Genomic DNA, 27879 nt, shown 5'->3' with positions numbered 1-27879 from the left:
TCTGGAGATCTCCTTTCTACCCATCCCCAGTCTGCAAGGATAGATATTAGGATACGTGTCCTCTTTTTCTCTTCATTGCAACATCCACAGTCAGAACAGCAGATGGCGCTGCTGGCTTGACTGAAGCTGACCTGAGCTGAGACATTCTGGACACAGGAATATTATTGTCTCTTCTCTTGTACTCTGCGTCCTCAATCAGGATTGCGCAAGCAAGAAAAAGCAGAGAACAGCTCTCCCCTGCTTCTTTTAGTTTAGCATTAGCGGGCAACCTGAGTTTTCCTTGCTGTCTCTTCCTTCTAACTGCTGTGTGTCATCCTGAAGCTTTTGGAAGCTGTAAAATGATAGTGTCTTCTGCAGCAATGTTCTCTCTAGCTAGAAGTACTGTTAACTCCATGGTTTCCAAGCTATGTTTCTTCTAGCCCTTGGGATACTTGACTGATTTTTAGGGAAAACCCCAAATGTACTGCAATGCCTTTCCCCTGTTCAGAACAGTTCTACAGGCATATTTATGTGCCCCCACCCAATCAATGAACCATATGGAGAGGGAAGAAGAGAGTGACCCACTGGTTGGGAGGCCGCTGTTCACTGCCTCTCCCAGCTGGAATATTTAAGACTAGTGATTGTCACTGCCCTGAGTGTCAATTTTTGGTAGAAAGGTGGGGTACAAGTCAAATAAAGAGCGATGATTCACTGATGGCAGTCGAAAAAGATAAAGAACAATTGGTAGAGAGTTGTGGAGCAGGGGACTGGATTAAGGCTAGTTGGCATGTGGCTGCCAGTTGGGGGCATATTTGTGTTTGGGGCAATTAATTCTGGCTAGAATGCGTGTGTGTGTGTGGTGACTACAGAGCTTGGATTATAACTGCATATGCATATATGTGAGGGTTCATGGTAAACATTTTTTTTTTTTGCACAGTGTTGTGCAAAGCAGTCTGAAAAGTTGTGGAACCACTGCTACAGCTACTGCTTACTCCCTAAAAGAAGAAGCAAATCATCGTGTTCAACTTTGACAGCATGCTGCTGCTTTACCCAACCTAATGCCCTCCAGATGTTTTGGACTACAACCCCAACCATCCCTGATTATTGGCCATGCTGGTTGGAGCTGATGGGCGTCTTAGTCCAAAACATCTGGAGGGTACCAGATCAGCGAAGGCTGACACGCTGACACACAGCAAGCTGCGATAGGAAAGAGCTCCCTCATTCCCAGGCCAAAGTCTCAAAATTTCTCTGTAAATGTATACAGTTTTAGAACTAGACTGATGTCATAACCATGCTTGCTTTGGCACTGAAGGTGGCTTCCTTTTCAATCTAGATCTGTGGTGGTGCTGTGGAATGTTGCCTGCAATTAATTCAGCCTGTTTTAATGCTGTGCTCTCAAGCCCCACTTAGTCCATATTTCCCATAATAACAGGTTCCATGCGCTAGGACAGGGGTAGGCAACATGGTGCCTGCAATCATCAATGAGCCCTGGACATCTTCCTTGGCACCCACCAAGGTGCCCTACCTCTCCCACATTTATGTAAATTAACACATTCCCTTACTGGCACCTGGGATTGCTGTGAAATGGGTTTCTGTTGGTGCTGAAAACTGGATTCAGAGGAGTAGTTTAGTGGGTTGGGGCTCAGACCGCACCTCTGCCTTTTATTCAGCTGACTTGTCCTTTGCCACGCCTCCCATAGCATCAATTTTTTGACGGTGGACCCTGGCCAAAACGTGTTGATTAAGCCGGGGGGGGGGGCAGGGGAAGAGGAGGAAAAGGGACCACAGGGAGAAGTTTGAATCAAGAACACACACACGGAACAACACTATTCACAATGCAGGAATCAATACCACAATATGGCGTAGCATGAAACCATCCCCTGGAGCCTGTGCCTGCTTTAAATTTTGCAGAATGATGAGAATTGCAAAACCATGATCGTCCACCATAAGACTGAGAAAGTATTAAAAGCGAACCTCACCATTTCCACCTACCCATAAACCATACAGGGCCAGTGTCAAGGGTAGGTATGGTTGGGCACCTGCAAGGTCCTACTGACAAGACCCTCCTGGAGTCGCTCCTCCTCTTCACCACTGCAATCTGCTTGTTCACCTGCCTCTTTCTCTGGCCCAGACAACAGAGGTGGTGGGAAAGAGATGCCACAGCCTGCTTGCTTGTTGTCTGCCTGTCAAGCAAGTGGTAGCCATAATAAGAAAGATGATGAGGAACAACAGCGGCTGGAGACAATGGTGGTGAGAAAGGAGACTCTCTGAGCGAGGGGGCCCACTGAGGATGACTTCCCTATTCACATGTTCAGTTGCAACTTATCAAATGGTGAGGGGCAAATGAACTGAACCCATTAATGAGCTTGAAAGGCGAATGCTGATGCCGTGCCCTATAATGGCAGGAATGGGGAACTGCTGGCCTGCAGGCATAATCCGGCTTGTGGAGGTTCCCCATGTGGCCAGTTGAGGCTCCCCACCCCCCACCCCGACCTCCCCTGGAGCAGGGTAAGCAACCTGGTGCTCTCTGGATGTTTTGCACCACAACTTTGATCAGCTGTTCTCCCTCCCAGTTGGGCTGAGAAGTGCTCAGGAGACCCCCCCTTACTTAGTGCACCACTCACCCTCCCAACTGTAGCATGCAGGGTTGCAGAAAGATCGTTTAATGCCCAGCCTGTGTCCCATTGGCCAGGGGCTGACTCAGACATTCATCTGTATTATTGAATTTATCCACACTTGATGACTAGAAATGGAATGTGTGAACTGAGTCCTTTAAAAAGCCTTTTATTTCTGTTGATGATGCTGATGCAAAAATCTGAGAAGCGGTCACACATGCAAGTCCCCTCTTGTAGTTGTCCCATCTCTTGTGTTTAAGACGCACGTGTGAACCTGGCCAGAGGGCAAACCCGTGCTCGTGGTGGTGGGTAGCGGCGTGGTAGTGCTTTGCCCCGCGGTTTCAAGCATTCCTCTCTTAGGAGGCTCTCGGGAAGTTCGGGGTGTAGCGCGGAGAGCGGCTTCCTTCTCGCCCTGCCGCCTGCGTGAGGTCCAGCTGTCCCAGTGATACGCTTGGGGCTGGTATCCTATAGGCATCCCGCTCCTGCAGCGGCTCTGCCAGCGAATCCCAGGCCCCACGTCCGCCGCCAGCAAGCGGCTGCCAGCCACTCTTCCTCGGCCCCGATCGCACACGCCGGCCAGCCGGCGCGCCCGCGTCCGCTCGCACGTGTCTTCTCGCCGCGCACCCCTCGCCAGGGGCTGCTGCTGCGGCTGGCGGCGCGCGGGCAGCCTGGCGAGCGGCGCGCGCGCGGCTCCTTTAACACGGCGGTGCCATCTCCGCCCCTTCCCTTCCCCGGCGGCGGCGGCGGCGGCGGCACAGCGGCCCCCTCTGCGCTCCAGGCCCGGGGAAAGGCAAACGGCGGCGAGAGCAGCCCCTGCTGCCCGCTGGAGCCGGCGGCCCGGTGGGGCGCGGCCAGTGCATGAGGGCCGCGGGCGGCGGCGGCGGAGAAGGAGAAGGCGGCGGGGGCGGCGGCGCGTCTCTCCCGCCCGCCTGGGCACGGGCAGCCCCCGCCGCCTCCGCTCCTCGCCGGGGCCCGGGAGGCTGAGGCCGCCGCGTCGCGCCTGGGACATGCGGCCTCTGCAGCCGCAGCCGTCGCCGAGGAGACGGAGGACATGAGGCTCCGCAGCGGCACCTTCCTCACGCTGCTGCTCGGCTGCCTCTGCGCGCTCTTCTCGCTCTCCTGGTACGGGGCCTTCGGCGGGCACAAAGGTAAGCGGGGGCTCGCTCGGAGCCTGCCGGCGAGGGGCGGAGCGCCCGCGCGCCTTGCGCACTGCGCCTCGGAGGGTCCGGCTGCGCGGCTGGACGGGCAGCGGCCCCCGCCCCCCTGAGGGGAGTCTGGAACATCCCACCCCGCGGGCCCCCAGGTTCTGCCGCCGGCTGGGAGGCTCCCTCCCGAGGGTGGGTGCGGGGGAGACCCTGATCGGAACTCCGACTGCCTCTGGCTGGCCGCGGAGCCTCAATTCGCTGTGTTTGTTTGCTGAGCCCCTCAGCCTCACCTTCTCCCCCCACCACCCCCGATCCCCTGACACTCAGCCCTGCCTCCCGTTCCAGTTGTTCTCCTTCCCCAGATTACTGGCTTCAGTGTTGTTTGTCTGCTTTTCAATCCGTCGTTTGGAGTATCTGTTCTCCTGACACCAAAAGAGCCAGTTATGGGTGAGATGAGGTCCACTGTTTTCCTACTCTGTACGAAGTTGTGATGAACGACTCCCCACCCTGACACGCACCATTTCTCCCCACCCCCAATTTGTGGACTAGCGCAGGCAGAAAGTGTAGCAAAATCTGGCCTCCGATTGCCACCCTGGCACAGGTTCTTGTTTCTTCCACCCACCCACCCTGTTTCTGTGCCTGGCTACCCCTCTTTGTGCTAATATTTATTTACCCAATAGAACTTCTAGAACTCCTAGTGTTGTAGGCTTTGCTTTTAAGTCTGGGTTTTAGAGAAAGTGGCCGTACAAGAAATGCAACCTTCCCCCTCTTGGTCAGGGTGTCCCTGAACTTTATGCTACTCAAAGTAAACAAAAGGTCGGAGGGAATTGAGTTCTCCAGCCTTGCCCTGTACACTCCTCTGTATGACATCTGATAACTGCCTGTTTGAGAACACTGGCTTAGCTGGATATTACATCATTGCCAGCAGTGACTTTTGCATTAGCTTAAAATTATTTGGTGGCTAAATGCTTATCAAACCAATGAATGATATTCCTGGTTTGTTTTGTTCGTGTGTGTGTGTTTTACACACATTACATTTCTTTCCCCTTGCTTTTATTAGTGGGTGGATGTATTGAACTACAGTGTTTCTCTGAGATCTTCCCCCCACTGTGTGTGTGTATTTTAAATGTGTTTAGATCAAATGTATTAAAGTGTTGTAATTATGAGCCTCCCTAAAGCAGTGAGAGAAAATGCCTATTTGTTCCTGTCCATATGTTTTGGCAAAGCGATGACAATGGCATATGAAGGTGGGTAACTAAAGGGACGGACTGTGTTTGAAGCATGTTAATAAGGCATTTGGGGGCTGTATTGCACATTCCTCTTTGAGAAGCGAAGACTGATTAATTCATGACGGAAAGAACGTACACATAAATGTACTGAATAGTGGTTCAGGTGTCTTTTTCATTCTGAGGTGTATGCAACAGGGAAGCTGATGTACCTGGCAGCTACCTTCCTAACATGGGAGTATGAAAACATTTGCATAACTTTTCGCTCATTACATTTTCTCACCCTCGGGGGCCACTTCCGACATTACTTTTTCAAACACAGAAATTAATCTCCGTATAGGAAAAAGTATTTTGTAACGTATGAAGAAAAATGGTAGCCCAAACAGTATACCTACTGTAAAATAATAATAATAATAACAATAATAATAATAACACTGTCATCCGTAATTGCAAAAAATACAAGCCTTTCCTTATAATCTCAATGTAGGAATTTACCTGTCACTGCATGTACACCAAAAGAACAAAATCCAGCCTGGAAAGGTTTTGCATTAAAGGCAGGGTATTCATAAATATATGAATAAAATATATTTCCCTAAAATAGTTTTCCCTTTTCCCATAGGATTTTTTTTTTTTTTTTTGGCTGTGAACTTTGATTCTATAGGTATGTAAGATAGTGGCAGGGTAAGGAATGGCTTGCAGGGCAAAGAATGAGGATAAGGACTTGGGCCAAAGTGTGTACCTACTATTGCTGGGCTACCTGATAAGGGAAAACTGAGAATCACAGTGGTGAGCAAACATAATAAAGCTGGTGCTAACATTTTGTGCTCTGAGGTGGTAAAACTGGCTTTTGGGATAGTGTATGAGATGTGTCCATTTCAGGCCCTGATTACTTTGGAGATACCCTGTCTTTTTCTTTTTTTGCGTGTAATGGCCTTGTATTTATACCACATTTGGCAGTGATGGCTGCGGCTGGTGCAAAAGCATTAGCAATTTCTTCTGCTGTGCCATTGTAAAGCCAGTGTCAATTCCTGATGCAGATGTAGTGCCACAGGTTTTGATGCTACAGTGGCACAGCAGTTCTTATCCCCTATCTTACACTAAGTTGCTGGTGCAGGGGCTCTTAAGACACCTGCAGAGTAGGCAGGTGTCTTAAGAGAAGCATCATTTGGCTGTCAAGATGGAAGCATAACAGCTGAGGTGCTCTGGTATTATGATCCTATTGTGTCAGCCAGCCATGCTATTGGAATAATGTGCTTTGTGATACTGCAGGGGTCTCCAACCCTTTTGGGCTGGTGGGCACATTTTGTGGGAATTTTGAGGGAGTGTTACAAGTATCATCACAAACTGACTCTCATGGGGGTGCCCCGTCTCCAAATACCTGCCATGCGAGGGTACGGCCAATCAGAAAACACCAGTTTCATAGAAAGGCAAACTGGTGAGGCTAAAAGTTAAGTAACTCACCCAAGATCTTGAATACATGGCAAAAGTGCATGTTCTGAGCCTCCAAACGCAAAGCCACAACTTTGAACCCACAGTTCTCTTTCTCTCCCTAACGCTACCAATGCACACGCTCTCCTCCCCTCTCACCCCACAGTCCCAGCACAGAAGATCCAATCACCCCAGTCACTCATTCTTTTCTCCCTCTTAGGATCTCCATCCCAACACACACACACTCTCTCTCTCTGTTTCAGGATCACCCCCCAACTCTCTCTTTTACTCACACACTGCACAGCCAAAACACACCCAAACCTCCCCACTTTCTCCCTCATGTATTTAATTATTAAATGAATAAATAATTCATTTATTTCATTTAATTTCTATACTGCCCAATAGCCGAAGCTCTCTCTGTAGGTCGCCCTACAGGCCTCCGTAACCCTCCCATTGTTCTCCACAGCCCTCCCCATCCCAGCTTCACTCTCCCAGTTTCCTTTTCTTCCACAGTGAGTCACCCCACCAGCCATCCCTACCATTCTTGGTCTCCCTGCTTCGCCTCCGCACCCCATTGGGTCCCCCCTCCCAAATCCCAGTTTCCTCCCACTCCATTGGATCACTCTGTGCCAGTGGAGACTGGTGGCTCCTGTTTAAGTGGGGTTGTGAATCTGCTCTGTGTTTCAGTCAGAACTCTAAAGGAGTTAGAAACAAAATGGGTTCAGCACCTTGGATAGCTCCTTTAGAGTTCTGACTGAAACCCAGACTGGATGCACAGCCCCACTGAAATAGGAGCCACTTGCCTCCACTGCTCCCCACTCACCCCTAGTTTCCCAGCTGCCACCCCCTGACCTCCCCTTTACAGGCAGTGGAGTATGTGTCTTCCTTTCTACCTTTCCCCTGCCCCCTCAGGTAGCTGGGAGCACTTCAAAGTGAAACTCTGGACTCCAGCTGCCTGCCATCTTTCCTTCCTTCCCAGTGGAATTCTGAGGGATAAAGATGGTAAGCAGCTGGCGGCAGATGTTTCACTTTTTAGTGCTCCTGGCCACCCAATTTTTTTTAATTTAAAAAATACAAAAAAATGTAAAACCCCACAGGTATCAGCAAGGCACTCTTTGGGCACAGAGGGAGGTGTCCATAGGCATCACATTGCTGCCCCCTGTTATACTGCATAACAAGTGGCCTGTGTTAAGCATGTCTAAGCTTTAGGACTGGGTTGTAACACTATCAAATATCTCGCTTCTGTTTCAGTGGAAACACCTTGTTACCTAATGTCAGAAGGCCTGAGGAGTTTTCCCTGTATGGTCATAAGTGTCAGTTCTCTCTTGTGATCGTGCAGTTATAATTTCGTAATGTGGGGATTTTCAACACAGAAAAAATAAGTGCAGTGTAGATTGAATCAAGTTTTCTATGAAGTTAAATTACAGAGAGAATACCAAATTGATTGTGAAACTCATGTTACTCAGATCAGCAACCCACCACCCTCCAGCTAATAGCTACACCTATCTCCCATCTGTTATACCAGAAGAGAAGCAAAATCTCTGCTAAAGGTTGCAGGACAAGTTTGCCTTGAGGAAGCTATGATTTCCAAAGTGGCAGATACTCTAAGCTCTTTCAAGACTATTACTGTTCTATTAACTCATGAAAGTTGAGAGTCTTTTCCCACTTCCTTTGCATAATAATTGTTATGGTGATCCAGGATCTGTACAGAGAGGTAGAAAAATTATATGACCTGGCCCTGAAATTAATATTTGTAATATATAAACCAGTCTTAAAGTGAAATGACTATGATAATTAAAACAAACAAACACCTAATGACAGATAGTGGATTACCATTGGATCTACGTGACCCAGTTTGTACAATCAAACAACCTGTGGTTAACAAACTATTGGCTGTTTGTGAATGTGCAGGACCAAGTGAGCATGCTGGTTCCTGCCTGCTCACCTGCTTCTGCATTCCTAAACAACCCAAGAATACCCCATTTCTAGATTCATATCATTATGTCTGAGCCTGGAAACTCTGGCTTGTTTAAGCCCCTGAACAATCTAGAGTTTCCAGGTTTGGATGTCATGATAACAACCGAGAACCAGGGGTGTTCCTGGATTATTTAGGAAAGTGTAAGTGATGAGCACATGGGAGACAGCATCCTCGCTCACTGCCATGTGGCCACAACTAACTATGGGTAAAACAACCCATAGCTATCTATTACGTGCGAACTGGGTCAGTAGTTGAAACTTAGAACTGCATCCAATGAGTTATATCTAATGTTAATCTAACTTGTCCCATTCATTTCAGTGGGTCTACTGTAAGTAGTGCTAACACTGGATTCCCCCCCCCCCCGAACTTAGAAATTGTCCATAACTCACTGGAACACAGAAAGCTATATCTTGGCTATGAAGGACCCAATCCTTGGAGTATGTAAGGTTTCTTTTTAGATATTGCTAAACTGAATTAGAGGCAACAGTCACCTCTTTCTAGTACTTTAAAAAAATGTGATGATGTGTTTGTTTGTATAGCTGTGCTAAGTTTCACCGTCCTCAGTCATCTTGGCTTTCTTTTTGCCATTTTATCCTTCTGTTTACCAAGCTTCTATTGGCTACGTTCTCAGTTCTTCATCTCAAAGCAAGCTGTATGGCCAAGCTATATAGTATCCAAGAATTACCAATAATATGGTTTAAATTATTTTTCTACTGCCAGGGGATATTGGCCTACACAGCCAGGGTTAGATTTTGCTGTCATGTTGCATTTTCTAACAGTTCATTGGTATCAATTTCCCATCTTGTCACTCACTGCTGTGAAATATTTTCCTTTTTAATGGAATGTGGTCTCAGTCAAGGAGCAGGACCCTGTGCATTTAACAGAAGATCTAGGTATGGTGAATACTTGAAAGGTTGTCCCATTTTAACATGGTGAAACCTGCTGCTCCACTAATCAACCAGGAGTTTATATACACAATTGAATACCAGTGGTGATAAAATACTAATCTGTTGTTTCCTTTCTACATTGGTCGCCTTCCACATTAGGAATAAACATTAAGAAAGGACAGTTACAAAACAATTATTAACAATAATGGGAGTCACTGATTATGTGGCAGAGTGAATCCACCAGGCATTCTCCACCATGTTATATCCCTGGGATTGGGACAGACTGGAAAAGTTGAGAAAGGGACATCATATGCAATTACTTTCTGTAGCTTCGTCTGCTTTATGGAGCACTATATTATAATAGTGCTCCATAACAAAAGGGCTATACTGTTAATTGACAATTGCAGGCATGAGCTGGTAGCGCTCCTTTTGAGAGTTAGGTTTGGGCAGCTTCGCTAACCCTAGCCTCTTGTCAAACTGCTCTTGCAAGCAACTGTATAAAGGAATAGTCATTCCTGGCTATTAGTATTAGTCTGGCAAAGATAATGGACGTTCTCCTTTGCACACTGCTTCGCCTTTTTATTAACTTGGTATCTCTACTTTTGCTGCTAGTTTCTGCACTTTAAGTCATTAGGGCCACATCATCCATCTGTCTGGAGGTTATTTTACTCCCCCCCACCCATTTAAACAATGTGTCTTTGTTACTGCTATATAATGGGTTTTGGCTTTGAGATGCCTTTACTTGCTTCTCCTGCATTACTCATCAACTAAAAGGTTCTTTCAACTGTGGTTTAAATCCCATTAAAACCATCTCCCTACAGAGCTTCAGATAAAGAGATTTGGGGACTGATACCAGTGAAGAAATTTCTAATAGTAGCTACTGCTGTATGGATCCTGTTCTTGAAAATATTACATATGCTCTCCTTTGTCACTGTTCTTTTAGACACTAAAAATGGATATATGTGCATGTATGTGCAATGACTACAAAAGGCAATGAAATATGATTTCCTATTTAAAAAAGAAATGACACAGAATTAAGCACATGTATGCCAATGAGATGAACTGGATGAAAGAAGACTTTTCTGCAGTTTCTTTTTGTGTAGGCTGCTAATCATTTCTTCTTACTTAATGTAGCAATATAGAAAAATACCTTTCTCTCCATTATCTAATGGTATAAATCTTCCTGACATTTATATTTTTAAAATATATATTTAATGAGTATACTGATCTTGACTGTTTACAAATAACAGAGATCTACATTATGAGTTGGATCCAGAACTAGGCATGTGCAACTGGGCAGGCGGAACTGGATTTCCCGGTCCTTTCAGCCCCCTGAAAATACTACACCAGGGCTACCTAACCTTTTGGAGTCAGTGGGCATATTTGGAATTTTGAAAGATTGTTGTGGGCACTCTCACAAAATGACTGCCATGGGGACTTGCCAATTCATAAAATGGCTGTGATGGTGAGCATGCCTGGTCACAAAGTACTCATGTCCCTGAAGGCAAACTGGCAAGATTAAAAATGGTAACTTGCCCAAGAACATAAGTACAAGGCAGAGGTGGGGTCTGAGCTCCAAAACACAAAACCACTTTATTGAACTGAACTAAAGATGGTGCTGGAAGGCAGCCCTTCCCTTTGCAGCATGCTAGCCTCCCTGTTAAAATAATTTTTTAAAAAATCTTTGAACCTGGTGGGCACCAAGAGAGGTGTCTGTGGGCACATTGGTCTTCAACATATCAGGGCTCATAATGCTTCAGGGCTTGCCTTCTGATGCAAAAGTGTCTGAGACGGAGTTCTGGTTCATGATACAACCAAGACTTGTGTTTGTTTATTTTTAGTGTTTATATCCTGTCGCTTCACTTTTGTTGAAGCAGCTTACAATAATAGATCATAAAACATCATAAAATAACTATAAACCAACCAACCACAAAACTCTCAAACAAACCAAAACCATCAGGAACACATCAGTGGCAAAGGGGGATTCCTGAGAGGGGGCTCCTAATGCTAACAATGAAAAGGCATTGTGCAGCTAGTCTATCTTTTCCTCCATAACAGATTTTTCACATGTCACAAATCAAAGATGAAGACATCTGGACCCCCGCAAAAATTCTGTAAATGAGGCAGGGCAATAGCAGATAAAAGTTTCCTCCAGAAACACCCAGAGAGACCAGCAATAAGCCATTGCTAGTGAGACCTTGTTGCAGCATGTAGTGCTTCTGTTCAGAATTTCAACCCGCAAGTAAAGCCCTTTCCCAGAATTCTCCATTCCCCCATTATCCATCTTCCCCCACAACAGTCAGTCAGCATTCTGTGCCCACTGAGCATACTTAGTCCTCAGCGGGCTGGTTTTGGTTTGTTTGTATTTCACTCAGCATCATCCCCTCCCCCCGCAAAATATTTGTTGTATTTCTGCAAACATTGGAGTTCCCCTGGGCCTGCTGATACCTCCCTCTTGTGCATGCATTGTGCCATTTTGGCAACAGAAGGATCCACACACACAGAATGAATTTGCCATTAGTACACAGGATTGGAGGCCTGCAGTCAACGGTTTGTCTGGTTATTTCAGATCCATATGTGATCCCTGACCTCCTGGTCATTTGCATGAAGAACATAAGAACATCTCTGCCCTCTCTCTGTTTTCCTCCTCAGCACCAATGTCCTAGGTGTTTCAGTTTCCCTTAGATCTTGGTTTCTGCTTCCATAGGACCATACCTTAATATTTTTCCTTCACTAAGCTTATCTCCCTGCCCCTCTCTAGAACCTGAGCAGCCAGAGTGCTTTATAATAATAACAGCTGAAAAGCCATCCACCTGCCCTGTTCCTATCCCGAGTTACATAATGGTAGTTCAACCTATGTCTGTCAGTGCCTTTCCCACCATCACCAAAGGCCCATCTAGTATATGGCAATGTAGATTGTGGTTTATAATAAATTACAAAAGCTTTTTTAGATCTGTCCACCATGAAACACATGGAAGGGGCGTGGGGCGGGGGGAGTATGTGCAGAAGCATTTAAAAGGAAACCAGTGACATTTCTGTTTGGGTGTTGCAGTGTAGAGGTATAATGATCTTTAAAGCCTGTTTTGTCAGTCCCCACCTAAAAATTGACTGGACAATGTTGACTTTCAAAAACAGGAGGACAATGGTGAGTCATTGACTTTGTCACATACCGAATTGAAGAAAGAAGCAGAGTTGTGGTTTCTGCACCTGAGGAAGTGGACTGAAAGCATTTCTTTAATAGGCTACCAGTCAGCACTGACTTCTGCCTGCTGATTGTAGTGACAGGTTTGAATGATGATCCAGAGGTGGAAAAATGCTCTGGTGGCCAGGTAACAATTAAGCCCTTGAACCACTGTGTTCCATTGTGGCAACTGTCCCCCACAAAGGAGTAACTCCCTGTCAGTGCTTCTGAAAAATATTCAGCAAATAATTTGCTTGCATTAGGCACCGATTTCAAACAGAACGTGCTCTGCTTACCCTGTACAGGCTTAGTACTGTCACAAGCTGGTAATCATTTGCTACGGATGTCCATGACTACATCTGCTTTTTGCATAGGCTACTTCTTGTAGTGGATAAAATGAATTTACCCCCGCTGTATCCAGTTAAAGAAAGATCGATGCAATTATACATCAGCTAACTTAAAGGATGAGACAGGTTGTTGACATTCTCATTCTGTGATTTCTTGACCTGGCTAAGGCTGCATTTCTAAACAGACTTAACTTGAAAACAAAATTCCACTGAAAGCCATGGAAAATGAGTTGAGGTGTGATGATGATGGCAACATCTGTCTCTCATTTTCTCTTCATTTTTCACCTCATATACTAAAAATATGGAAAAAGGAGAATGACTGAGGCTTGTTTTGTTTTAACATTCCGATTCAGAGCTATTACAAGGGAGGCTTTTCTGCTGCTTATGGCTCCCTGTATTTGTGGAGTGACAGATTGAGTTACAAAAGTATTGTCTACTCTTCTGCAGTAAAATTAGATTTACTGCATGCATAGGGTTTGATTAACTGCACTTAACTTTTTCAGTCAATGTCATCTTTGTAATGAGATTTTCTGTGGCCCATCATCACTGTAAGGAATACCTGCTGAATAAATTAAAACATCTTACTGTTCCTATACTGCATTAACAGCCTGTTTTTGTTAAGAATAAAAGTCTTTGTTTCTTTCTCTTCCCTCTTCAGGTTGGCCAAACCAGAGTAATAGGCATATTGCGATTTTGATGAGAAAAGAGATAATGCTGAATTCAATGGCTCCTTTTAAAATAATCTGCTAGTTTCTAACAATAATAATAATATGACCTTTTACCTACTCCATTTTCCATGTGAAATTCTCACATGGAGTTCCTGTCACCATTAGAAAGCTATTGGGGAAGGGTCAGGGAAATCAGAAGAACTGAACAAAGATGGCACTTTTTAGGACACCCCATTTTGTGATGGAAAGAAATGTTAATTATGAAATCTCAATAAACCACCATTCATCAGATAGTGATCTTATCAAAAAGCATCCTGGTTAGAAAAACAGACAGGTAACATATGACATTTCCTCTGAGTACAGAGCGAATGCTATCTATTCCTTTGTAGAAATAGACGCCCGTTGTCAGGATTCAGTGTTTACTGTGGGATCATAGGACATTCCTTGTAATGAGCATTTCAGAATCCCCTGTTGTAGAACAGGTGTTTTAACCTTGACTTTCCAGAACCAATTATGGGATCTGTCCTTGTATGTTACTATAAACTTTATAGTACCATTCGTTCAGGTTTAAGCTAAAATATGCTGCTGTTTTGGTCCTGCCCCTTTTGGCTTCGGCCTCACCCCTGCCTTCATCCCCGCCCGCCACTGGAATTCAGCCTCCCCCCCCCCCAACTCTGAAATTGAATTCGTCCCTCTGGCTGAAAAAGGTTCACCAGCCCTGCTCTAAAGTCTTGTCTGGATAGTTTACAGTGAACGCAGCATCACAAACATTGCAACAAGCCCAACTGCAGCTTTCTAAGGAGCTTAGAAAGAAGGCTCAGAGGCAATCTATTCTCAACCAGATTTTCTGTATGTAAACCTCATGGGTTTAAAGTGCCATCCTGGAAAGTGATGTTCTGTGTCTCTTGCTGCTGCTCCTGCAGCAGGAACAAAAAACACTCCCAGTCATAAAAAACTTGATGTGTGTTTCATGGAGCCCAAAGGAAGATAAACTAAGTTGTGTAACCATTTATTGTAGGTTTGGTATTGCTTCAAAAATGCAACATGACATTAGCGTACAGTTCTGCTGTATGAGGAGATTGTAGTTGGCTTTGTTACTTCTGCCACACTAGCCGCAGAAAGGCAGGATAGAAATGTGTGAAAGAAAGAAATAATACATAGGCTGCCAGGAGCCATGGGACTTGGACTCAATGAGACCTCCTCAGAAGAAGAGGAGGAGCAGGATCCTGCGGCCAGCCCTAGCTGAGATGGGGACTCAGTATCTCCTGAGACACAGCCAGAGTCGACTTACCTGAATGAAATGCTGCCCAAGGTGGCCCAATAACTGGGACCCCACATTGCTCTTTGTTAGAATGCCCATCCCACCTCTAGATCTTCCTCAACACCCCAGGGCCAACATCCCCCAGGAGTTGTGATGGGCTTGGGCCAAAGCTCTGGTCTGATGACACAGCGCCCATGTAACAGCTCAAGGCTTCCCATCCATTTGGCCCACTTGGGATGAAGAGGAAAGCCCCACATGTGATCCAGATGTGAGCCTGAAGCATTTCTAGGAAGAGGGAGGGCCATCAGACTCACTATTAAAGCCATCTGTCCCTGGCTGCTCAGTGCTGCTGCTGCAACAGCTCCACAAAGCTGGCTCCTCACTTAGCCTTGTAAAGCCAGCTGCAGCTCCCTAGTGAGTTCCAGCCTTGGGGCCAAGCTCCATCCTCCTGTCGCTTGCAACCTCCTCCGCCTGTTAGGCCTTCTCAATCAGTTTTATTGTGTTGTTTGTGTACAGTGCATACAAGGGCCACATACTGCTTCAAAACCTGATGTCTAATCTGTAGTATTCTGATTGCAGTCATCTGTAGTCACCTGTTTTGAACTGTGTTGCTAGGCAAGGCATATCTAATACTTGACCCCATCTCACAAATCTGCTGTACTTCCCCAAAGCCAATGTATTTTTATTTTTTTATTTCTGTGACAATGTGCAAAGATCATTATCTCCCTATTACAGCTAGGCAACTGAAACACTGATAAACTATTTTTAAAGCATGAAGCATGAATTTCAGGTCATTTTCTCAGAGCTTCTTGACCACCCTTAATTTGCTTTAAATTGATTTGGATAAGGTCAAATGGTTCATTTAGGCTGATTCTTCAAAGAAACAATAGCAGTGTTAGACTCACATATTGTTTGTTTGCTACGTTTTCCAACTGGCTAACATTTTCCCAGAGAGCATATCTGAAAAGCTATGCTTTCCAAAGTTTGGCAATAAACTAAAGATTGATCACATCTACTTGCTCATGAAAATCATTTTGGAAAGTCCTTCCAGGAAAGTACCATTTGAGACTGTAGTGATGGGGGGTGGGGCTAGTCACTTTATGAATGCTCCTCCATATAAAATAGACAGTGCTACACATTTTAAAAAAATGACATGATAGTTTTCTAGCCTACTCTTCTTCTCGATGAGCTAGTTCATGCTGGGAGAATGTGTGAGCATACGTGTGCGTGTGTTAACATGGGGAAGCTTAGAAAGTTCAGTCTTTCAGCTGTAGTGGCTCAGTCCCAGAATGATTTATTTTGCTGAATGTGTAGGTTGGCTCTTGGAGCACAAACACTTAGAATCATAGAATCATAGAATAGTAGGGTTGGAAGGGGCCTACAAGGCCATCGAGTCCAACCCCCTGCTCAATGCAGGAATCCAAGTCAGAGCATCCCTGACAGATGGCTGTCCAGCCTCGTCTTGAATGCCTCCAGTGTGGGAGAACCCACCACCTCCCCAGGTAATTGGTTCCATTGTCGTACTGTTCTAACAGGAAGTTTTTCCTGATGTTCAGCCGGAATCTGACTTCCTGTAACTTGAGCCCATTATTCCGTGTCCTGCACTCTGGGATGATCAAGAAGAGATCCTGGCCTTCCTCTCTGTGACAACCTTTCAAGTACTTGTGACAAGTGTTCTCATCATGGGCTCGGTTTGCAGTCAACATTCACATGTAGGCTTTGGCAAGCAGCACCATGATCCGTTCGCAAGATTACTGCAGCTTAAACAATGGTAGCTTGTTTAAGCTGCGACACATGCCAGGCATAATTTGCATAATCACCTGCCTGGGCATGGCTTGTCATGTCATCTGAACCCAGAAGACATGGTTTGTTTGATGGGAAATAACCCTCAAATAACCCAACAACAGGCCATGGGTTATTTGAGGGCTGTTTCCTCCTCAAACAAGCCATGCTGCCCAGATTTGGACAACATGATAAGCCACACCCAGGCAGGTAATTAGGCAAATGGCACCCAGCATGTGCTGCAACTTAAACAAGCCACTGTTGTTCGTTTAAGCCGGAGTGATTTTGCGAACTGGGTCATGGTGTCGCTTGCCAAAACCTGCATGTGAATGTTGACTTACGATATGTGACAGGCTGTCTTGGAGTCGGGTTTCACTAATTCTGGCTTAAAATCAACCCTTTCAAAACTCACTTTCTCACATTTCGGGAGGACCAGTCCCCTTCAGGAGCAGAGGGAGGGAGCGACTGATGTCGTTCATTTGGTCTGTTGACAGATGTCCTTTAGTATTTTGGTATTATCCATAAAGCTTTTTGAACTAAAAGCAACTACAGATATGATTAGGAAAGATGTAGTCAAATGCCTGTCCCGAACATAAAAAGCTCTTAGCATTTAGCAGCGAGGCAAATAAATTGCTGAATATATGTGCAGTTATTTCCTAGTGTTGTAATGAATATATATATTTTATTACCTGTCTATACTGCCCAATAGCCGAAGCTTTTGGAAACCACCTGGGAAACACATGTAGCTACCTTGAGTTCCATGATGGAAGAAAGGTGGGATATAAATGTAATAAATAATAATAAAAATAATAATAAAAGAGTAGAAAGTAGAAGACAACAGCAGTGTTAAAACAAGACTTTTAAAAACTGAAGTGCTAAAAATTCTGGGAAAGTAAAAAGACATTTACCTGGCGCCAAAAAGACCACAATGTAGGTGCCCAGTAAGCCTCTCTGGGGAGGGAATTCTACAGATAGGGAACCACCACATAAAATGCCATCTCCTTAAGTAGCCACCTGTCTCACCTCATTTGATGACAACACCTGGAGAAGGCACTCTGAAGGTGATTGTAGGGTCTGGGCAAATATATATGGGAGGAGACAATCCTTCAGGTAACTCAGCCTCAAGCCATTTAAGGCTCTGAAGGTTAATACCAGCTCTTCGAATTGAGTCTGGAAACTGGCTGGAAGCCACTGCAGATCACAAAGCACAGGCATAATATGATCATATCTGCCAGCCCCTGTTAACACTCTCACTGCCATATTTTGGACCAGCTGAAGTTTTCTGCCCCTTTTCCAAAGCAGTCTCACATAGCATTGAAATAATAATGTCATGACTTTCATAATGAAATGTTTAATACCTAGGTAGAAGAGAATGTGGATTTGTGTATCTGTTAGGAAGCGAACTGATGGTAATGATCTAAAATATTTCTGTGCTGCCTTAGTTGGTAAAAAGACTTCAAGGTGTGCACAACAATTTGAAACAATAAAAAGAACATTAAAAACAGTAAGGGAGCAATCCTATGGCTGCTAGACAGCAGCTAGATGGCCATAGGATATCTGGTTCTCCGGGAACTGACCTCCCCCCACTTCAGTGCTGTGTCCAAGGCAGCTCAGAAGAGCCCTGTGCTCTGTACTCACAAGCGGAGCACGGAGTGGCCAAAAGGGGCGTGGATGGGGGCATTACGGAGCGGGGAGGACAGAAATGTCTGTACAACACATCCAATGTGTCATACAGCAGCCTCCTCCCCTGCTCTGTCCTCCTGTGGCTAGACAGCTGCAATCGGATGTCTAGCCGAAAATGCGGGGCAGGAGGAGTGTGGAGGGAACGATCCCCTCTGTTCTTCTCCTGCCCTGCATCGGATAGGCGGTCGCCTCTGAGTTCGGAGGCGGCCACCTATCTAAATAGGATTGCGCCCTAAAACTACTTAATTTAAAAGGCTAGATTAAAAAGATTAAAAAGATTCTAAAGGCCAAGAGCGTCGCGGTCAATCATCGTTCTTGAGGGAGTGCAGTCCACAGCTTAGGAGTGACACGGGGTGTGTGCCCAACAAACAGGCTTCGGCAGGTAATGCTCCCCTCAAAAGAGCTATTTGTCATATAACAGTGTGTGACTTTGTCTTTGTGAAAACTGAGAGCTTGTGAGTAGCCTGCTTATGGAAAGAACAATGATGAGCATTAATATATATGGTCTTGGTGATGCACAATGCCTAAGAGCACTTAAGGTATATGTGAAAACAACAGCAACGGAAGTCAGCTTACATGGAAACCAGCTCTGACTATTTTTTTAAATCATAGCTTGCTGTCTACAAGTTTTGAAATGTGAATGGCTGTTAACTAGTATTGAGATGGATGCTTCCTCCCTGCAGCCCCCTCCCCAGCACATTAAGTTTTATAATCAAATTTCACTTGATGCATTGCACATCAAGTGGAACTAGTTTGAAGGGGAACCATGAATTTGTAATCACAGTTTTCTAAACTAGTTGCCAAAAAGTCCCATTGAGCACTGAGAGTACTTGATGTATTGAACCCCTTTAGATGAACTAATTTTCCACTTTGTTCTCAATGCATAGCAACTGCAAAAAGTCAGTCTATATTGGGTGGATTTAGACAAATGGCCTTTTCTCCAAATTCCCATGGAAACAAACTTGGCATATTGTTGCACTATTTCCCCACCCCCCTTTCCAGGAACTATGGGTCACCATGCCCAGTTTCTTTGGGGGATGGTGTCTTCGAATATGCTGCAATGATGCATAACATTCCTACCCATTGTGCCAAGTCCAAAATCCATCAGCTGATGCTGAAGACTTTTAAATTATTATTTATAGAAGGTTGTGGTCCTGTAATATAAGCACAATGCCAGATTGATGTTCCTGACTAACCTACAATTTCTGAGTGAAAGGAATTCTGCAGAATGGAGAAATCATACCCCAAAGTGCTTATATTCTGTATTAAGTATGAGTGTACTTAGAATAAATATTCTAAAGGATAGAATAAAGGAGGGGAAATAGTGATATGTAATATGCACTTCCTACTCCAATATTCTTATAGATTTCTTCTTGATACTCAGTAGATGACAACTGAGGCAGAAGAATAACTCATCACCTGTTATATCTTGCTGTTCCTGAGAGATTATTTTAGAATCACAGTCTTTTAATGTTTTCTAATGTTCTGTTACTCATTTTGCTGGAATACCTCTATATTTATTGATAGATTTGATTTGATTTATTAGCCGCCCGTCTGGCCGGCTACGCAGCCACTCTAGGTGGCGTACAATACAAATAACAACATGAAATACAACAAATTTACATAATCAAGACTCTTGTCTTCCTACTGTAGTTTCATACAGTTTAGGGGATTGTTGAGCTCAGTCATATTCCTCCTCAGGCTCTCCTTTGTTAGGTCAAACAGCCCAGATCTTTTCCCTCCTTCTTTGTTGCTCTGATAGCCTATCTTTTACTTGCCCTGCTTCTTTTCTAGTTTGGAATTGAATTCATTCTTCTGTACTATCCAGAATTCCCAGGAAGATGCCATGTTTCCCAAAGATTCTAGTCACTCCTTTAGAGGGGGCTGTTTGCACATAATGGTGGCATTCCGTGGCAATTCATGAGTTAATTAACCCATGAATGCACACCATGCGCAAGCCAGTTCTGGCTTCCAGCTACAACCTGCAAATGCTGCATTTGTAGGTTGTTACCTTGCCATTTGAACTAGGCACTTTGGGGTGTTTGTGGGTTAAACAACCCAAAGTGAACCCATGTTTTGTTCTTGGGTTAACTTTGGATTGTTTAGCTGGAAGCAGCTCACACACAGTGTGCATCCCCAACATTCATGGGTTAATTAATTACACACAAATTGCCACTGAACACTGCCGTTACGTGTGTACAAAGTCTGAATGTCTCTATTGTTATGAATCCAGGTGCTCGAACCTTGAATGCTTTCTGCTTTTGAGCTGGCTAGTGGAATAGGATGCATTGTGGGTATAAATTGTTAAATGTCCTGCCTCTTCCAGAGCCTGACAATGAAGTTTTTAGTACAGAGTTTAAGAAGCATGGCCATACTCCATGACTGTTCTCATTTCACAGTTTTCTCATCTCTTCCTCTAGCACAGCCTTCCCCAGTGTGGTGCTCTCCTGATATTTTTGACTACCGCTCCCAGCATTCCTGACCATTGGGCATGCTGACTGGGAATCATGGGAGATGATATCCAAAACATCTGGAGGGCACCATGTTGAGGAAGCCTGCTTCAGAAGATAAAATTCTTGCTGCCTCACTTCTTCGTCCCGTCGAAAGTGAATAAGATGCAAACATTTATTGCTTTCTCTACTCAAGAAATCTTAGAATCTGCCCATTTAACACATTAATGGTGGAAGGCCTTGCCTGTTTTCTATTGGGGTGTTAAATTTTTACTATGTTAAGGGTGCAGTCTTATGGCTGCTAGACAGCGGCTAGTCAGTCATAGCATTTTTCATTTTCTGGGAACCGAGCTCCCCACCACCACCTTGTATGCGCCACATTCGTCCTCGGCTCCGCACTTGTAAGAGCAGCGCAGAGGGGAGGAAAGGGGGGCGTTCCTGGGGGCAGGGAGAGCAGAAGCACCATTACTGCGCTTCCTATGTGCCATCTGGCCTAGCCCCGCTCCACTCCACTCTAAAGCACCCTGGCTAGACAGCCAAAATTGGCTGTCTAGCTGCAAATGCAGGGTGGCCAGACCACAGAGGAGAGGATCCCCTCCACCGCCTGCCCTGCATTGGATAGTCGGTCGTCTCCAAGTTCAGAGGCGGCTGACTATCCCCATAGGGTTGCGCCTTAAGAACACTGTATATACAGCTACTATTGGCAAAAAAACAAAGAAAACCAGCCACGAGAAACTGCTATATTTGCTGTCTGACCAGGACAGATGTACCACATTCAGAACTGCAAAGTTTATTACACTTGCCTTGAAAGCACATAGAGAGGTAACTGGATCAAATATTTATTTATGTTGTCTGTGAGCTGGGAACCTTACCCTCTTTATTCTACTTTGTTGTTCAGTCGTTCAGTCGTGTCCGACTCTTCGTGACCCCATGGACCATAGCACGCCAGGCCTTCCTGTCCTGCGCTCTCTCCCGGAGCGTGCTCAAGCTTTATTCTACTAGTCTAGGTGTAATCAGACTATTTTTGCTGTAATTATTTTGCCATATGGAATTTAGTAGATTGACTGTTTCTTTTTGGAAGTGTATGATGACTGATTTATGGTCCATGGGGCCACGAAGAGTCGGACACAACTTAACGACTGAACAACAACAACATGATGGCTGATTGCTAATACAATAACCTATCTTCCCTATTGCTTTCTCCACCCATAGGGATATTTGCAGCCAATTCTGTAATACTTTCCCTTCACAGAAAGAAACTGGTGAAGAAATCCCCATAAGAAATGTCGCATTCTAATGGAAAATACATGAGCCAGAGATTAGATTCCTGCAACACATTTTTGTTATTAAGCTAAATTTAACACAAATTTGTAAAACCAGTTCTGTGAAAACAGAAATAATCTTTCCCTATGCTTCCCCTTTTTGCTCCATGATTCACAAAGCGCATGTTGTGTATCAGCTTGAATAGTTGCATAACAATCACTTCCAAGTATTCTTTTAAGCTATGGCTAAGCTTAAAGTGAAATATTATAACAGTCTGTATATCTATTCACTACTGATGTTAATGCTGTTTAGGTAAAATGAAAAAAGAGAACTTGTTAGCAGGCCTTGAAATTCCAGGGAAAATAATTTTACTTTGGAATGCCTAGTTTTAGTCTGTGGTTGGGATCAGCAAGGGATAAATGATCAACAAAAATTGGGAGTAGGTACAGAAGTGAAAGAGCCATCTGTGGGAGTAAATGAAAGTGGCTTTTTGTGTGATATGCAGATGCAAAGCATCCAAATCAGCTGGTTAGCATTTTGAGCTCCATTTGCAGTTGGTGGTAGAAGTCTTTGATTATTTTCTGCAATGGCAATTTACCAAATTAAAGTATTTAGAAGTTGATGTAAATTACATGCGTTTGAGGCACATACCATTTTTAGAGCCCACTTTTTGACAAATAGAAGCCCATTTGGTCAGCTGGGGTTACCACATATGCAGAATATGCAAAGGTAGCTGTGTTGGACATAAGAAAAAAATCCCAAATATATATTAAGATAATATGGATTATTAAGCCAACTCAAAGCCCACAAAATGGTGTGCAATCTTTCAAGTTCTCCAGAACACTTTATCAGGTAGATGGTAAACAAAGCAAAAGGGTGTGGCGGGGAGAGGGGGAAAAAGTGGCTGATGTGGAGTCATGTGGTCTGCATTCAGTCAGAGACTTAGGGCGCAATCCTATGGGGATAGGTGGCCGCCTCCGAAGTCGGAGGCAACCGCCTATCCAACACAGGGCAGGAGAAGCATGGAGGGGATCATTCCCTCTGCGCTTCTCATGCTCTGCATTTGTGGCTAGACAGCTGATTTTGGCTGTCTAGCCATGGGAAGGTGGAGTGAAGGAGGAGGCTGCTGGACGACACATAGACTGTGTTGTACCGGCATTTCTGCCTTCCCCACCCTGGAATGCCTCCTGGAACACCCCATTTTGGCCTCTCCAGTTCTCTTCTGAGCATGGGGTTATTCAACGCTACCTGCAAAGCAACGCAGTAGGGGGGGAAGTTGGTTCTCTGGGAACCGACCTCAGGGTGCGGGGCCTGAGGTCAGTTCCCAGAAAACTAGATAACCTATGACTATCATGGCCGCTGACTAGCGGCCATAGGATTGCTCCCTCCAGATGGAATGTGGAAGAAAGCTGCAGATACTCAAACTAGGCTCTAACAGGTACTGGGGTGGGACTGCTGGAATGAACTGTCTCCATTCTTAGGTGAAACACACGCGTTCCTTGATAGGTAGTTGGAAAACTGAAGTAGAGAGAAACTAGACAGTTTTTATATTAACAGAGCTGGAGATAATTTTAGATGGTGTGCTAGGTAAAAAAAAAAGTTAATGCAATGAAATTGGGTAGCTTTACCCAGTATGCAGACATTACTGATCAGATTAAAGGATTATGAACATTGTTAAAATAAACAGAGGACTTTATAGCTGGCTGTTGGAAGATGGGTGTTGATGTGACACAGTGCTTAGAAGCCACCTACGAAGTACAACTGTGAAAGTTTGAGGCCTACAGAGGCAAAGGGAGAAAAGGTCAGGCTTAGAGACCTGGAGTTTTCTGTTGGGAGGAGGTAACCCCGAGAGGAGTAGTTTCCTTTCTCTGGTTAAGTGTCAGTTTCATTTCTCCACTTAAGTTTCAGTTCTTCAGGTTTGAAGCAGTACTTTCCGTTTCGAGGGAGGAGGATATATAAAGAGAGGGAGAGAGTGGGTAAAAGAGAGAAAGACCAAGCTGTAACAGAGCAAAAATAAGGGAGTGTCAGGCAAAGACAGCCAGAGCCTGAAGTGAGAGCAGACTTTGAAGAGTGAGCAGGAAGAAGCAGCCTAAAAAAGTCTAAGGACAGCTAGGGTAAAGGAACTTTACCCTAAAAAAAAAAAATTGTTTTGCAACTTTTATTTTCTTTTAATGCCTTTTGTATCACTCAGTTCTATTGTTTAAATTACCTTTAGTTGCTAGCTTTAAATTTACCAGTAAACTGTTGTGGTTAAATCCTGTGTCTGATGTGTCAATCACCCACATGACTGGGAAGGGGAAGTTAAAAAAAAGGAAGGTGGGACTCTTAAGGAGGCAAGAGATCCTTAAGGAGTAGCTCCTTGACAACAACTCTGAACTTTTTCAAAATGACACAAAGTTAACTTACTAGACAAGTGTCTTTTGGGGACAAAGGTATAAGTCAGCCTTCTCCAATCTGGCATCCTCCAGATGTTTGGACTGCAAGTCCTAGGATTCCTGACCATTGGCTATGCTGGCTGGAGCTGATGGGAGCTGAGGTCCAAAACATCTTGAAGTCTTCAGGGTAGGGACCGCTGCTGTAGGTTTTCTGTTTGACTAAACTCTTATAAAAAGTTTGGAACTGAAGCCTAAAACTGGAAGTTATCACCATACACACTTGGTACCGATGAAGCAAATTTAAGTTATATCCAGCTTCTCTTGCTGTGCTTGCTTTCCAAGGAAGAAAAAAGCAATATCTATTCATTTATAAAGATTTGATTCACATACTTTCAGGTGCTTCACACAACTAAATGATCAAGCAGCTGGAGCAGCTCCCCTATGAGGAAAGGTTATAATATTTGGGACTGTTTAGCTTAGAGAAAAAGCAAGTGAGGAGAGAGATGATAGAGGTGTACAGAATTATTCATGGTGTAGAGAAAGTGGATGGGGAGATATTTTTATCCCTCTCTCATAATATTAGAACCGGGGTCATCCCATGGAGCTGTTTGGTAGGAGATTCCGGACAGATAAAAGGAAGTACTTCTTCACACAGTGCATTGTTAAACTATGGAATTCATTTCCACAAGATGTAGTGATGGCCACCAACTTGGATGGTTTTAAAAGGGGATTGGACAAATTCCTGGAGTAGAAGGCTATCAATGGCTACTAGTCTTGATGGCTCTGTGCTGCCTCCAGTATCAGAGGCAGTAAGCCTATGTAAACCAGTTGCTGGGTTTCCCATGGGCAGCTTGTTGGCCACTATGTGAACAGAATGCTGGACAAGATGGACTTTTGGTCTGATCCAAAAGGCTCTTCTTAGGTTCTTAATGTTTTTTAAGAATACAGTCAAGTAAAAACATAAAGTGAGAGTGTGACAAGCACATTTTAGCAAGGACAGGTACACTCATCAGGGAGTCATGATTGGCTGAAGCTCACTTCTAAGTGTTCACTCAGTGGTAAACACAGGTTTATAACCTGCTGTACATTACTCTTGGGGAGGGGAGGAGTAAAATGCCAAGTCATTTTATGTATTAGCTGGTGGGGAGGCACAGAGGAGTGTTGCATTCACAGTGTTTCATCAGGAATCCGCTGTAGGTTTTTGTTGCACAGTTTAGTTGTTAAAAAGCAAATGCTTTTCTAGAGAATTTTCATTCTGTGTTTAGGAAAGGGTGACTATGGGGTTATGGAACTGAGTCAGTGTGGTATCATGAAGTTGCCATAGACATATGTATGTATGTATGTATGTATGTATTAATTACATTTCTATACCACCCAGTAGCCACAGCTCTCTGGGAGGTTTACAGGTATTTGTATGACAAAAGGACAGTGTTCACTGGGAGTACTGATTCTTGATCTTTTGTTGTATTGCAGACCTTTATGGATGTCATTGCAGACTATTATATTTTTGTTACTTTACAGCTGTCATGTACAATGCTGTTTGAAAGGCTTCCGAATAACCATGAGGGCTGAAGGGAACGGGATAACATTGCTAGGTAACAATAGGCTTCACTAGGTTTCTTCATACTCTGTGTCACTGAGCTGTATGTCACTCAGGAGGAGATTAGATCCTGATTAGTAAGTATTACCTAGATTGACAAACGTTTCAGTGACCCTGAGCATGTGCAAAAACTTAGAAAAGTCTGCCTGTTACCTCGTATCCACCACCATATGGAACAGGAATTGGTTGATTAAAGGCAGCTCAGGAATGCTCCAGCTGGTACAATTGAACAGGAAGCAACTAATGAGCCACTTCAAAGGAAAGGGTCAAGGAGGAAGCGAAGCTCCTGCTTGTCCCTACAACTACTGTTTAATTGGTAACTGCAGGGAAAACAGGGTTTTGAGGAATGGGACTTCCTTCTGAATAAATATAAAGGGACCTTGTCAATGGGGACAGGCATTGCTGGATTTTTATGGGAAATATAGCACTATAGTGACTCTCATGGTGAACTGCCATTTTAACTCTGCTTCCTGCTGATTGGAGAAAACAGTGCCTCAGCAGCACTGAACATGGAAACAACCCACAATGATGAATAAAAAAGGGATTGCACCTTTGCCTGAAACTTCCTTTCCATGCTGGGTTCACACAACACAATAACCCACACTCAAGGGTTGAGTATGGGTTGAACCGTGGGTTGTTGTTGAACTGTGGGTTGTTGTTGAACCATGGGTTATCATGTTGTCTGAACCCAGCCACGCTAACAAACCATAGTTGGTTAACCATGGACAACCCAAGAAGAAAACCCATGTTTTGTTGTTGGGTTGTGAACTGTGGGTTGTTCATGGTTAACTAACCATGGTTTGTTATCACGGCTGGGTTCAGACAACATGATAACCCATGTTCCAACAACAACCCAGAGTTCAGTGACAACCCATACTCAACCCTTGAGTGTGGGTTATCATGTGTCAAGATTTGTCATTGCTCTCCTCCCAAGAAGTAAACGTCTTCTGATTTCCTGGCCGCAGTCAGCGTCTGCAGTAATCTTTGTGCCTAGAAAGACAAAGTCTGTCACTGCCTCCACATTTTCTCCCTCTATTTGCCAGTTATTAATCAAGCTGGTTGCCATAATCTTGGTTTTTTTAAGGTTTAACTGCAACCCAGTTTTTGCGCTTTCTTTCACCGTCATAAGGTTGCACAGCTCCTCCTCGCTTTCAGCCATCAAAGTGGTATCATCTGCATGTTAATGTTTCTTCCAGCGATTTTAACTCCAGCCTTGGATTCATCAAGACCAGCATGTCACATGATGTGTTCTGCGTACAGGTTGAATAGGTAGGGTGAGAGCATACAACCCTGCCGTACTCCTTTCCCAATCTTAAACCAGTCCGTTGTTCCGTGATCTGTTGCTACTTGGTCGTTATACAGATTCCTCAGGAGGCAGACAAGATGACTTGGTATCCCCATACCACTGAGAACATGCCACAATTTGTTATAATCTACACAGTCAAAGGCTTTAGAATAGTCAATAAAACAGAAATAGATGTTTTTCTGAAACTCCCTGGCTTTCTCTATTATCCAGCAGATATTGGCAATTTGGTCTCTAGTTCCTCTGCCTTTTCTAAACCCAGCTTGTACATCTGGCAATTCTCGTTCCATGAATTGCTGGAGTCAATCTTGCAAGATCTTGAGCATTACCTTACTGGAATGTGAAATAAGTGCTACTGTTCGATAGTTTGAACATTCTTTAGTGTTTCTCTTTTTTGGTATGGGTATATAAGTTGATTTTTTCCAATCTGGTGGCCATTCTTGTGTTTTCCAAATTTGCTGGCATATGGCATGCATCACCGTGTATATGCAGTAAATTAGTGTTATTCATTTGTGTCCCTTTCCATGTTCTTTTGCAGTGAGTTTAGGTTGTTTTTTTAGGTCTCTTATAGCCTAAGAGACCACAAAGGGAGCTGCAGTTGTTTTGTTATATTGTGGCTTTTTATGAATATGGAATATTACATAACCCCGTCCCATTTTTGTCATCCCAATATCCCATTTTTGTCTCAAGGAAATATGGTCAGCCTAT

The 27879-nt window shown here is 44.3% G+C and overlaps 1 protein-coding gene across 1 annotated transcript in view; it reads left to right on the top strand.

Annotated features, from left to right (window-relative positions):
• Positions 1 to 3348: 3348 nt before the first annotated feature.
• Positions 3349 to 27879, top strand: part of MGAT4B (alpha-1,3-mannosyl-glycoprotein 4-beta-N-acetylglucosaminyltransferase B) — a 129959-nt gene continuing 105428 nt past the window's right edge. The window contains exons 1-2 of the mRNA XM_084839122.1: positions 3349 to 3471; positions 3538 to 3742. Of these exons, the coding sequence (XP_084695248.1) occupies positions 3646 to 3742 (97 nt within the window). The 5' untranslated portion in view covers positions 3349 to 3471; positions 3538 to 3645. The remainder of the gene's footprint in view (positions 3472 to 3537; positions 3743 to 27879) is intronic.

The sequence above is a fragment of the Heloderma suspectum genome, chromosome 2, assembly GCF_057233095.1.
Source record: "Heloderma suspectum isolate Gila_16-S chromosome 2, 16-S_ref, whole genome shotgun sequence".
NCBI classification, from domain to species: domain Eukaryota; kingdom Metazoa; phylum Chordata; class Lepidosauria; order Squamata; family Helodermatidae; genus Heloderma; species Heloderma suspectum.
The sequence above is the reverse complement of the archived record's forward strand: the minus strand, read 5'-3'. Positions and strand labels throughout refer to the sequence as shown.